At 31.2% G+C, this 12,620-nt stretch overlaps 1 protein-coding gene and 1 non-coding gene across 5 annotated transcripts in view; one reads left to right on the plus strand and one right to left on the minus strand.

Moving 5' to 3' along the window:
* LOC148606577 (homeobox protein cut-like 1) overlaps positions 1-12,620 on the minus strand; it is an 85,801-nt gene that overhangs the window by 40,465 nt on the left and 32,716 nt on the right. For all 4 annotated transcript variants that reach the window (XM_088545104.1, XM_088545102.1, XM_088545103.1 and 1 more), the window contains exon 2: positions 11,504-11,614. In XM_088545104.1, the coding sequence (XP_088401230.1) occupies positions 11,504-11,614 (111 nt within the window). The remainder of the gene's footprint in view (positions 1-11,503; positions 11,615-12,620) is intronic.
* Positions 2,807-2,932, plus strand: LOC148606578 (U11 spliceosomal RNA). Its single transcript, XR_015915705.1, has one exon. It is a non-coding gene; the product is annotated as a U11 spliceosomal RNA (small nuclear RNA).

The following is a 12,620-nucleotide window of genomic DNA, read 5'->3' on the forward strand; positions in this document are numbered from 1 at the left end:
AATAAATCATCAGAGTTGCTTCCCCTTTTTCTGAGACATCAATTCCAATCAATTTGTGTGACCTGGGGCCCCTCAAAGGGAGTTTTCAGTCAACTTAAATTAGGCACTGTATGCATGATATTGATGTTTTTGTAATTACGATCTTGTTTGTAGAATTATTATATCAGTAACTTAATCTGTGTTTGATGTTAAAGGAAAGTGTAAAATAACAAATTATAACCTTTCAACCAATGAAGGTTATTCTTACAATTTCAAATAATCATAACCTTCCAAATAAAATTGCAACTGCACACCAAATTGATTGATTTTGAAACTGAACAAAATGAAATATGTATTATAAAATATTCAAATTACTCCCATTTTAACTGTAATTAAAGTTCAAATATTAGTTTTCCCTTCGGTACCTCAGAAACAATTTTGACAGGAATTGAAAATCATGTCTCCCCATCAACCAAACTGGCTATCAACAACAGCATGATTCAATTATTGCAAATAGTTTTCTAGTGACAACACTTGTATAAATAATTATCTTTTTTACAAAATGTAAGCAGCCAGATTCTGATGGTAATGGTTGTCAAAAAGGGAAACTGGGGTTTGGTGAGCTTTTGATAGTTTAAAAAAAAAACATGTAGAAAAAAAGGGGGATCCAAGGGAAATGATTAGTGTCTCTCAAAGAGGCAAAGTAAGTGGAAACACTTTGGATTGGAATAATTAGTTACTGGTAAACCTTTGTTAGACCTGATCAAATTTAAGTGATCAGTTACTCATATCTAACTGATCTGTGACAGGCAGTTACTGGTAATCCTTTCTTTGACAAGATAAAATTTAACTGATAAGTGACTGGTAATCCTTTGTTTGACAAGATTAAATTTGACAGATAAGTGACTGGTAACCCTTTGTTTGACCAAAAAATTTACCTGATAAGTGACTGGTAATCCTTTGTTTGACCAGATAAAATTTAACTGATAAGTGACTGGTAATCCTTTGTTTGACCAGACCGAATTTAACTGATCAGTAATAGGTAACCCTTTGTTTGACCAAATAAAATTAAACTGATAAGTGACTGGTAATCCTTTGTTTGACCAGATAAAATTTAACTGACAAGTGACTGGTAATACTTTGTTTAACCAGATAAAATTTCACTGATAAGTGACTGGTAATCCTTTGTTTGATCAGACCGAATTTAACTGATCAGTAATAGGTAACCCTTTGTTTGACCAAATAAAATTAAACTGATAAGTGACTGGTAATCCTTTGTTTGACCAGATAAAATTTAACTGATAAGTGACTGGTAATCCTTTGTTTGACCAGATAAAATTTAACTGATAAGTGACTGGTAATCCTTTGTTTGACAAAATCAAATTTAACTGATCAGTGTCAAGTACATATTTGTTTGACCAGATCAAGTTGACATTTAAGAAATACCAAATCCTTCTACTATTCTAACAAAAGCTTTAAGTTTGCAAAACATTACAAACGTCAGATTGTCTTATATCTTTCATCAATCAGATGTCTTTTTTGCCAAACTATAGAAAGACAAAAATAATACCTTAGGCATGTCAATTATCGTATTGTAACAGAATAATTTGAAGCCTCTTACTAAGTGCAGTCAACTTGTAAATCAACCAATTAATAACTGCTTCAGGAAGACAAACAGACTGAAAAAAACCTCTGCCAAAAATGGGCAATTCGGTCTGATTATACTTAATCTCTCATAAAACTCCTGAGCAATGCATTCACCTGAAAATTAGAACAACCATCTGAAAGTTTATGGTTATATACAGCCATATTAACAGGGAAAATCATACGTCCAAAATTAACAAGAAAATACTAATGTCAGTAAATAAGTAAAATAAGTCATATTACATTGACACTTGACTTACCATACCATAAAAAGGTAACACTACATCAGACAGACAAATTTGCCCAAAATGAGCAAATCAGTCATTTCATGAAACCCTATTGGGGCCTCTAAATCACAAGAATCAAGTTGTAACTCAAACAATCAGCAATCAAATCAAAGATATTAAAATGTAGGTTTATCTTGGGTCACAAGACTTGCCAAAACTCCCAGCAGCATCTTAAGTCATATAGTAATTGGCATTGACAAAATCATGAGCAAAAAAGACAGAAACACTGCCATGAAGGAAGTTAATTAAAGTGTATTAGATAAAGCAAACTTCATAAATATAATCTCTTATCTGGAGGTGCAAAATACAATACCTCTCGACATATTGACAACTTAGTTTGTATTGAATGTGATGTAAATGAACAAAATATCTGAGTGGGAGATGGTTTAACGATAGACTATCATTATCAACATTTGTCTTGTTGAAAAAGGGGGAGGGGGTAAATCGGATAAGTGTATGTGTGTGTGGTGTATGATAATGTGATAATTTAAAGATAATGCTTGCATTTAACAGTTTGGATAGCTAACTGACAAAATTGTTTGACATACATGTACATGTATGTCACAATGATCTTGTCCCAACAATTCAATTTAATGCAAAAGAAAGACTTGAGTTATTTCCCTTGATGTAAAGATCTAAGTTCTGTGCAAATGTACATTTATATGACCAAGAATATTACTGAGAAGTAAATATTAAAATAAAAGCAATCAATGAGGAATTAACTATTATTGTAGCTTACAATTCATTGAAAACATTTGTTTATAATCAACAGTTATAATTGTTTACACAATGTAGTTATAGAGAAAAATAAATTTGAAGAGTATTGGCAAACTCAGCACCTTTAGAAAATATAAAATAAAGAATATCATATGCAATGCCCCCCAACATACTACTCATAAAAGGGCCTTTACTCATTGGTACTCAGGGCCATTAAGACCCTGGGCGGAATCTCAATCAAGAGATTTCGGAGGTGTAATTTGTATACCAAGAGGCAGTTGGTGCTAATAAAGCCTAGTGCCCAAATTAAAGAAACAGTGACTGAAAGAGATATGCTCAACTGGTTTATAAGCACTTATAGATGTGTGTGATCCATCGTCAGTCACCCAAAACGTTCGTTAAAGTGTGCTAATACACAAACATACACAATTGTAGGCATAATAGAAGTTTCAGTATGTACATCCCCATGGGCAGATTCAGGCGGGGGCATGGCGGGCAAGCGTGCCTCCCCCAATCTAAAATCCTGGATCTGCCCCTGATCCCCGTCTGAAATTTCTTTTGCTATTTGCCAATAATAAATAAATTAGACAATCATATTTGCATTATGTATAGTTTGAAATTTTGGTGTAAATAGACTGAGGCAAGTCTATTGTAAGGCAAATGTCAACCACAAATTATTAGATTGTCTGCTAGTATAACCAAATAGAATTTTTCAGGATCATAAACCCATATTTCTCATCACATAACAGAGGGGCACTAGCCCTCATAAAACTTTGTTTCTGAAGCACACATGTTTAATGATTACTGACTTCCTGTATTCGCAATCAGATTGCACAAAAACCAAACTGGTAACAAATTTATGTGATAGATCGTAATTTGACGGGAGAGGACATTAATAGATGTATTAGTTATTTACAGAAGTGAGAAGAATTTGATGTCAAAACTGATTTTCGTTAATCCTTTGTTTTCTTCCAAAGATTCTTGCAAAGATTGATGAGTAAAGAGGTCCTAATGGGGTTACAGCATCAACTCAACTAGATCATTAGAAGATTAACATGAAGGTCACTGACCCAACAACTTAGTCCAGGCTGATGACCTTTAATGACATTTGGCCAGACTGTTCAGCAGAAGCTGACAATAATTGAATTTGATTGGTTAATTGACAATAAGTATTATTTAAGACAATGGCTGTTGAGAATAATGATGAGCAAAGAATCACCAGCTTCTGAACTAATGGTTAAAAATCATCCAAATACTTCAAAACAAGTTTAAGCATGATTGATTGTTATTAGGTTAAAGTTCAACTTTGAATTTCTTATCCTGTTAAACATTGATAGATTGTGTACATACTAGTATTAAATTTCCAAAAAAAACAATACAAAGAATTTTTTTATTTTAGCAACCCCGCCTATCTGACAAATCTCTAAACTAACAGTGATTAAAAAATCAAATCATATCTTGACCAATAAAAATTGTATAACAATCAATAATGCAAGAGTTCAATTGGTCGGGAGTCCAAAGTTCAGAACCTCGAAGATTTAACAATGGACATTCACAAGACCAGAGCTTTTCACCCAACTGATTTTCAATTATATTACATTGTTACACTTCCAACAATTCAGTTATTAAATATAGTGTGGAAAACATTATCATAGAAAATCAAAGCTTATAAATATCACACAATGAAGACTGATTGATTGTATAACTAAACCAAATTGACAAATACAGCCTTGTGTTTTCCACTGCTTGAGAAACTTGGACCAATAACTCCCATAAAATTATACAAATCTAAATTAGGTGGTCGGGTATATATGATGACAAACCATCCTACAAAGTTTCATTGAAATTAACAGGTTCTGACACCACAAAATACTTGTGACAGATGGAAAGCCAAATTGATAAGAACAGATTATTCCAAAGAGCCTTCATCAAGTTGCCATGGTGCCATTGATAAGTAAAGACCTATGTATCAAATTTTGTACTATTTAACAATTACAGTTGAAATGTGTTGCCTGTTTTCCATATTGATCTTGAACTTTGTGATTATTTTAAAAAAATACATGTAGAGCATTATTCTATAGTCACTGGCAACCAGTAATGCATGAATTGCAGCAAAAATCTGTAAAATAAATTGAGAAACACCTCAATTAGTAAACCATTTATATAGTCAAGTGACTTCAGAACAGTTCAAAGTTTCCATCCTTATTTTTTTTTTTATCCACTTATTTACTACAAACCAATCTGTCTTCTTGATCTTTTTTCATTTACATGTACATGTACTGTAAACATAGAACTAATTTATGCTACTTTTGCAGTGGACAGCAAACCACAAAAAAATAGTACCTGCAAAATTGATTTTTAACACTAAAATGCTAATCATTTCATGAAACCACAGAAATTGATAATTCAAGAATCCAAGAAAATTAATAGGTTTACATGTACCGGTAAGTAATAATTCAAAAGCAGAAACAACTTTGGTGACCACTTGGGAAGGGGAGGGGGGTGAGTACCAAATAAACAAAAAGCACTCTTGAAAATAAGTAAGTTAATAGTACATACTATCTTTATCTTTTGTGAAATCAAATGACAAATCAAAGTTAGCCGATTTATTAGAGGAAGACATGCTCTCCTTAACAGATTTACTAAGTTTCAATGACTGTTAAGGAAAACAATTGATCTGTTTGTCACCATAAGTATGATAAAGTACTAACAAAACCCTCTCTACAGCCACTTGAGATGACTCAGAGTACAGCTACTTCAGGGCCGATTGGTAAAACAACACTTCAGTCCTAGAAAAGGGAAAGGTTCAAACTGGTAAATTCATCAAATGATTGAACTTTTCGTTTTTTTTTTATTGTTTTCAGTATGAGTCTGTCTAAAATTCAAGCAGAGAGTGATACTTTACTTATTTGATTTTTAATCTTCGATAATTGACATATCTGTCATATCCTTTAAATAAATCGTGCAATGTTAAGGTTCTCTGGGAAGGCTGTAAATTTTCAGATAATTTTTATAATTGAAAAAAAAAAATTAAGATTGAGGTGTAAAATAATACACAATTGCTAGCAAAAAAAATCTGGTATTTTTTATAGTAGATTTCAACAAAAATGAAGCTTAAAATATTTTCTAAACCCAACTTTAACTGAAACATTTATTGCTGAAAAAATGTGAGGTCTTTTGAACAGTTCAAAGTCAAAATATTTTAAGCAAAATATATGTATGTACATGTACTAATTATTGTCTGTTTTGCAAGTTAGGCTATACTTAATAATTTTTTCCATGTACATGTAGGTCAAGTTTTTGTGGTTTGGGAAAATTTAATTGGTTAACGGTTAGTGTGGATTAGATTTTGTGGTTTTTCATTGACCACTGCAATTGACAGAATTTGTTAATATAAAAAAAAAATTCTGAGTCCTGCACATCCAACAATTACAGTAAATTAAAAAACTATTCTATGCATTTTTTATTGTGATTTTGTTATTTCAGTCAGAATTGTAATTTTTGTGATTTAGAGGAGAATCCCACCAATATATTTAAAAAATAAATCAAGGGAACCAAGATTCAATTGGAAATCAAAAGAATGGAATACAGGGACAAAGACCAGACATGGAAAACAGACATACATAACAAAGAACATTAAACATACTAAGTAACAAAAGTAAATGAGCAACTCGGACTCCACTAAAAAAAGGGAGCATGGACCAGGTGCACCGGTAGGGTAAGCATCCTCTGCTTTTCTAGAAACACCTGCCAAGTTTCTCATAAAAAGTTAAGTCCAGGGAAGGTGAAAAAGGAAAAGAAAACTATGACAAGTTGAACAAATCATAAAATAACATAATGGAAGTTTTTATTATAACAATTTTAATTCTATCACATTTTCACAATAATAAAAGCAGTACAATAATTTCTAAATTTAGGGTTTACAGGATGACATTCACATATATGAAAACTTTAACAGTGATCCAAATAAGACCAGACTGAAAAAGTAGGAAATATTTAACTTCATAAGAGATGACCATTTGATTCTGAAGAAGGGGTGGGGGTGGGGAGCTGGCAGTTTTTGTAAATAAATATCTTGGCTTAGAGAAATTTGAAAATAAATATTCTGGCCTCCACTAACTAGAAAATAAAAAATTAAAAAATTTCCAGCCTCCACAATCTACTGTACAGTACATGTGTAATGAAGATAAACAACCTAGCAATACAACATTTGAAAATAAAATCTCTACTTTTTCACTTAGAAAATTTTTGAATTTTTGAAAATAAATATTACGCCCTGACCAAACCTGACACCACATCCTTACTTCTGTATCAAGTAGTTGTCCCCTTATAAAATTAAAAAATGGCCCATTGAAATACAGCCTATACATTCTAAAAATCATTCATCAAAAAAAAAAAAAAAAAAAAATTCCCAAAGAAGATTCTATGAAAATATGAGAACACTACATGTACTTCCAAACATACCTTATTGATACATGTACTTGATCATCAAATATAGCATACTTCATAAATTTATAAATACAAATATGCTATTTAAATAGGGTCAAATAAGGTGGAGAAATATAGACACTGGATGACAAATGTTTCATAAATTACGAAAATAAACTCCTTAAAATAAAGACAGTTTCTTAGTTGCATTCTGTGAAAATCACTTGAACTAATAAACAATTTTCCTCTAATCTCTTCAATTTACACTTGAAGCATCTTAAACATTTAGACAACAAGCACTGGTATTCTTAAGTCTTTGTCCTAAGTCAAAAAGTGTCAAAACACTCATTTTGATTAGAAAATCACATGTCTTTATTTGAGTATCAAAGAGGCTCAATAAAGGGCAACTGAAATTGAATATTTCACATTGGTCATTTTAAAATTTTGATCTTTCTCTTTCATTTTTTTGTTTTGTTTTTGTTTTTATATTCTTTTGAAATAAAGAGCAGGAAAAAAGCCTAGAGGCAAAAAAAAAATTCATTTCTCCCTTCCTTCAGTGTCCTAAAATGAACATTTGTTTCCAAAGTGTAAAGGAAAAGTACTTGAGAAAGAAGTATAGATATATCATAAGCCCAAAACTTAAGGATCACTGCTTCGTTTTTGTGTATTAAAGTGACTGATTTCCTTGTCTCACCAACTGAGCTGATTTCCTATTAGATATATCAATACCTGTCAGCAGTGATTTTCTTGAGGCACCACTGAGGGAAGGAATGACACAGATATCAGCATGAATCATTTTTAAAGGTCAAGAGGTCAAGGTTTGCAAAGAATATTTTTGGAGTCTAAATTTTTGGTGTTTTCCTCCTTAAAATAAATTAATTTGCTTATAAGTCTCTTCATACTGAGACAAACTAATGCTTTACCTAAAACTATAGTTACATCTTCCATGAAAAGAGTAAGACCATGACATCTTGACCTTTGGGAATCTTAGACAGTTTTCTATGCTTGTTGGTAAGTTTAAATTTTGGCTATTTTGGATGTGTTACTATTTTCCAACCAAATTAAAACCAGTTCCAGAAAAAAGCTTACATAGAAAAATTCAGCAAAATAAACTACCAGAGAAAGGTATGGTGCACTGTTAGATCATTACAATAATCAGCACAAACTTCCTGGCGATAAGGGAGAAATCAATTCACCCTAATTTGCACCTCCAACCATTTATTATTTTTTCAAATACATAAAAGAGTTATAAAAATCATGTTCCTAATGAACCATGTCACAGAATTAGTAGAGTAATGTCCCTGGTATATAAACCTTCTAATGAAAAACAGATGGTAATTCTACTGATCATTATTGCTAAGACCCATGTCTGCCAGATCCAATTTAGTTTTGAATCAATACATGCTATAAATTCTATTTTTTCATACTTAGATCTGTCAATAAAGCACCACTTTTCAAAAAACAGTGATAATTTTTATGTCTTATTATGCATAACATATATCCTAATATCCCACAATAAAGAAGGTAATTTCAAAAGAGTTGTTTCCATAAATCTGTAATTATAAATACTAAGTCATTACGATCTAAGGATGAATAAGGTTGAATTGATTAGATTTGTTTAACAGTGAAATAAAAGAAGTGTATTGTAGGTCACATTATAACCGAGTTGTTTTAGAAAAGAAAGTGGATTATCCTCTTTTTCAAATAGCCGAAATAATTAACTTTCACAAGCATATCCACATATGATCATAATTTGTTTTTGTTTTAATATGATAGTAAAAAAAAATCTTATTGTTAGTCTTAAATTGTCTTTATACATGTACATGTATCTGTGCATTAAATCATGAATATTGTTTCAATATTACCCCTGAAAGTCCATGATTGGTAAAATTAAATACTTTGAACTTTATAATGCACAACTTCATACAAAGTTCCATCAAAATCCATTGAACAGTTTCAGAGGAGTTGCGATTTCAATGCATATGGACCAACAAAACTATGAACAGACAAATAAAAGGGTGAAAATTGAACTAAATTCCATTTCATGGTATAGGAGGAGTATCTAATAAAGAACGAAAATACTGATAGAAGGACCAACACCCCTATTACCTTATATCCCAACTTTACAAGAGGGAGGTATAAAAACTGTTTTATTTCAGCAAATTTCATACTCATCAGTTTTTTATTAGATTTTCCTGTTTTAATAGGAAGGGCCAGTTATGGGTTCAACCCCTTTGCTTTGTGGCCCCTAAAAAAACCCAATGCAGAGAAATAACAGCCATAGGCCTGACTGGTTTCAGTTTTATATTTAAACAACTAAAAAATACAATTATATCAAGCCTCCCCATTAAATAGATCTTAATGTGATATTGATGAGAAAAATCAACCAAGTCAACTCTTTTAGGTTTCTGGAATAAATGAAAACATATTTGTCAAGAAGATCAAAGACAAACAAAGTTGTCATCACCAGGAAAAAAACCTTAAAATATGCAATGATTACTTTAGATCAAGTAATCGTATTTCAATCATGATTAAGTGATTAAGGTGATATGGGAATTTAATGAACATTACTGGCTACACTTGATTAAGGGAAAATAGTTTCTCAAGTGTATATCGAAATGAAAATTCCTATCTCAAAGAAAACCTCTTGAATTACAGAAATGTTCTTTGTATTTTTGATTGAAATTATAATGGAAAACAGACTTTCACATAATTGAGTGGTTGTTTACATTTCAAATTGAAAAGATGAAAATCCCTTTGAAAAAAATGGAGAAACATTCATATATCATTGTTGGATTGTCAGGGAAAATGATAGATAAATCATCTTTAAAAGCTCCTCTTAATCAGATTTCAACTTCATGTTTCTAAATTTTAAGTCATCCTATTAAAGCAATAAGACATATGTAATTGCATTAAAACTAACATTTAATAAAATTGTTCAATTTTATTTCTGAATTTGTGTAGCATAATCAATTGAAAGTCTATTGCAAAATTCAAGGTACTTCTATAAGATATTATTTAGCTACAAAGGTGAAGGTCGCCTAATAAAGATGATTTTAAAATTTAACTAATTCCACCTAAAACCCAAATTTGCAAAGCAATGATGTCTCTGTAAGTTATTCACGTAATAGTTAGTATTTTCACTTTTAATAAGAAGGGGAGATAATTCTGAAAAGGATAGATAACTCCACAAAGGGGAGATAAATCCTTCAAACACAATGAATAAAAGTATGAGGTACAATGTTCAAACTACATGTATACATCATCTATTTAAGAAGTAGATACATAAACAGATAACTCCAGGTCAATGAGTAAAATATGGTTTTATAAATAATAATGCTGAGCGCTGTCAATAAAATTCATTTTAGTTCTCTTTCATCTCCAGCTTCCAATTAGTCTAAATGATTTCTAATTGGCAAACATGTTTAATATACTGTGAAATCTGTCTAACCAAATCCTTACTAATACAAAAACCTGTCTAAACCAGACTCTCTTATCAATTTACTGTAAATGCATTTCTAATCTTTGTAAACCAAACTAATTTCAGTTCAAAAACATTTGACAATAGGAGGTAGACCTAGGGTAAGGAAAAAAACTCTTATAAATCACTAGAAGACATTTGTATTCAGCATTTTACATCAGTCTCCTGTAAGCATCTTAGTAACTTGGGTTGGTTTGATTCTGATTCAAATGAAAGCTTGCAGGCCTTCGGTGAAATTAAATATGATACAAACATATCACCGATTTAAAGAGTTATATGTCCCTTACCCTAGGTTTACCTCCTTAAAGGTAGGTTTCACTGTATTTCTGACAGGTGAATCTACATTTGCAGTCAGCCATAACATTAAAGATTACATAAAGGTACAAAAATGAATCTTATGAGTTGTTCACCTATAAATTAACCCATACAAACAATTTTGGCTGGAAAATGATCTCTAGGAAAAAATAAACAGAATTTTTGTGGAAATTTAATTATTTTCAGTAAGATGGCTATCAAGAAAATAGAAATTCAATCCATGATCAACAAGTTTCAGATTTCATGTCATTAGGACATTACTGGCTACAATAATTTCAATTTTGTATTTATGATCCATCCCGATCTTCATCCCTCACATGGTTAGTGCAGAAAGTTCCATATGATGGAATTAAGAGAACAAGGGGATTCCCCTTACTTTTTTCTTTCTGAATATGATCTTCATGTGTAAGGTAACTCAAAATAAGGAAAATTTCAGGTATTAAGAACAAGTCTTTATAAGAATTAAGTAAAATAAGGAAAGCAAATATATGAATGTCAAAATCCCACTCAAAATGATATCTCATGCTGCAAAAATTATTTCTTGATTCTGAAGAAACAAAGATGCAAGTAACACTGTCATTAAAGTGGTGAGTTATTAAATACATAGTTTTTTAAGAGACTGACTACCTAAAATGCATTAAATGATACATACCTCTGGAGTATTTTTCTTGAATTCGCGGCTCTGTTCTACAAGTCTTTTTCTGGAAGCATCACTTTCATCCTGTCTGTTAGCTAGTTCTGTTGCTGTCGTGTCGAGTTCTTTCTGCAAAAGAAAAAAGATGAACTTTTAACACTGGAAGGAAGTTGGACTTTTTTCTAAGTATTAAAAAAACATTTTTTTGATAGATCAGCCCCTCGGGACACTGCACTTGAAAACATAAGGGAAGAACTTGTTCTTGTCTAAGATGACACTGACTAAACACTTAATCTTGGGAGTTAGGGGAATTCTTGTTTTGGATCAGAAATGTGGATAAAATGCTCAAAAGACTAAAAACTACAATATATCAGGATTAAGTGTACACTTTTCAGTACAGGATCTACTGATGGCATACCTTAGTTTGCACAAGGCCAATGTTCTACAACTGATTTCATAAAAAGTCTCAATTTGAAAAATCACCTGAATATAGCTGAAATATTGCTGCTCGGGTGTTAAACCCCAACAAATAAACAAACAATTTGACATTTTTCTGAAGTCCTCCATTCTAACTTGAAATAGAGGATACAAGAAAGTTTAATGAAACCCAGGTCAGAACTTTTTTAAAACCACCTAGGAGAAAGTTATTAAACACACTTTATCACAAAACAATCAAGTGCACCCTTTTTGTTTCAGAATAGTTAAAAAATGAGGTCATTCTCCCTTTTTCGGTATTGTCAGATTTAAAATAAAGCAGACAATTCTTATAACCATAAAATAATTTTTTTAATGATATATTTAAGATATTAAAATAATGCAGTTTTTATTGTTTAAAATTGATGACAGAGGCAGTACTCTTAACCACACACTTTATCATTTAACTGTATTCCTCAAAGGTGCATCTAAAAAAAAGTACATTATCATAGGTATTAATATGGCAATTAAAAGTTTTAAAATGCCAAAGTAACTACCAGTAAGCTCATAACATTTAAATATATGAAGTTTTTTTCCCTGAAGTCAAATTTCCATTGAATGCAGTAATTAATTAATCAAATCATTAATCCTTCAAAAGTCTCTTTAAATTTTGTAAGCCCAAAAATTATACAAGAACAGAACATCTTTCCATCCTGATAAA

Source organism: Perna viridis, chromosome 9, assembly GCF_037379345.1.
Source record: "Perna viridis isolate PV_CMFRI_1.1 ecotype Kerala chromosome 9, ASM3737934v1, whole genome shotgun sequence".
Taxonomy (NCBI): Eukaryota; Metazoa; Mollusca; class Bivalvia; order Mytilida; family Mytilidae; genus Perna; species Perna viridis.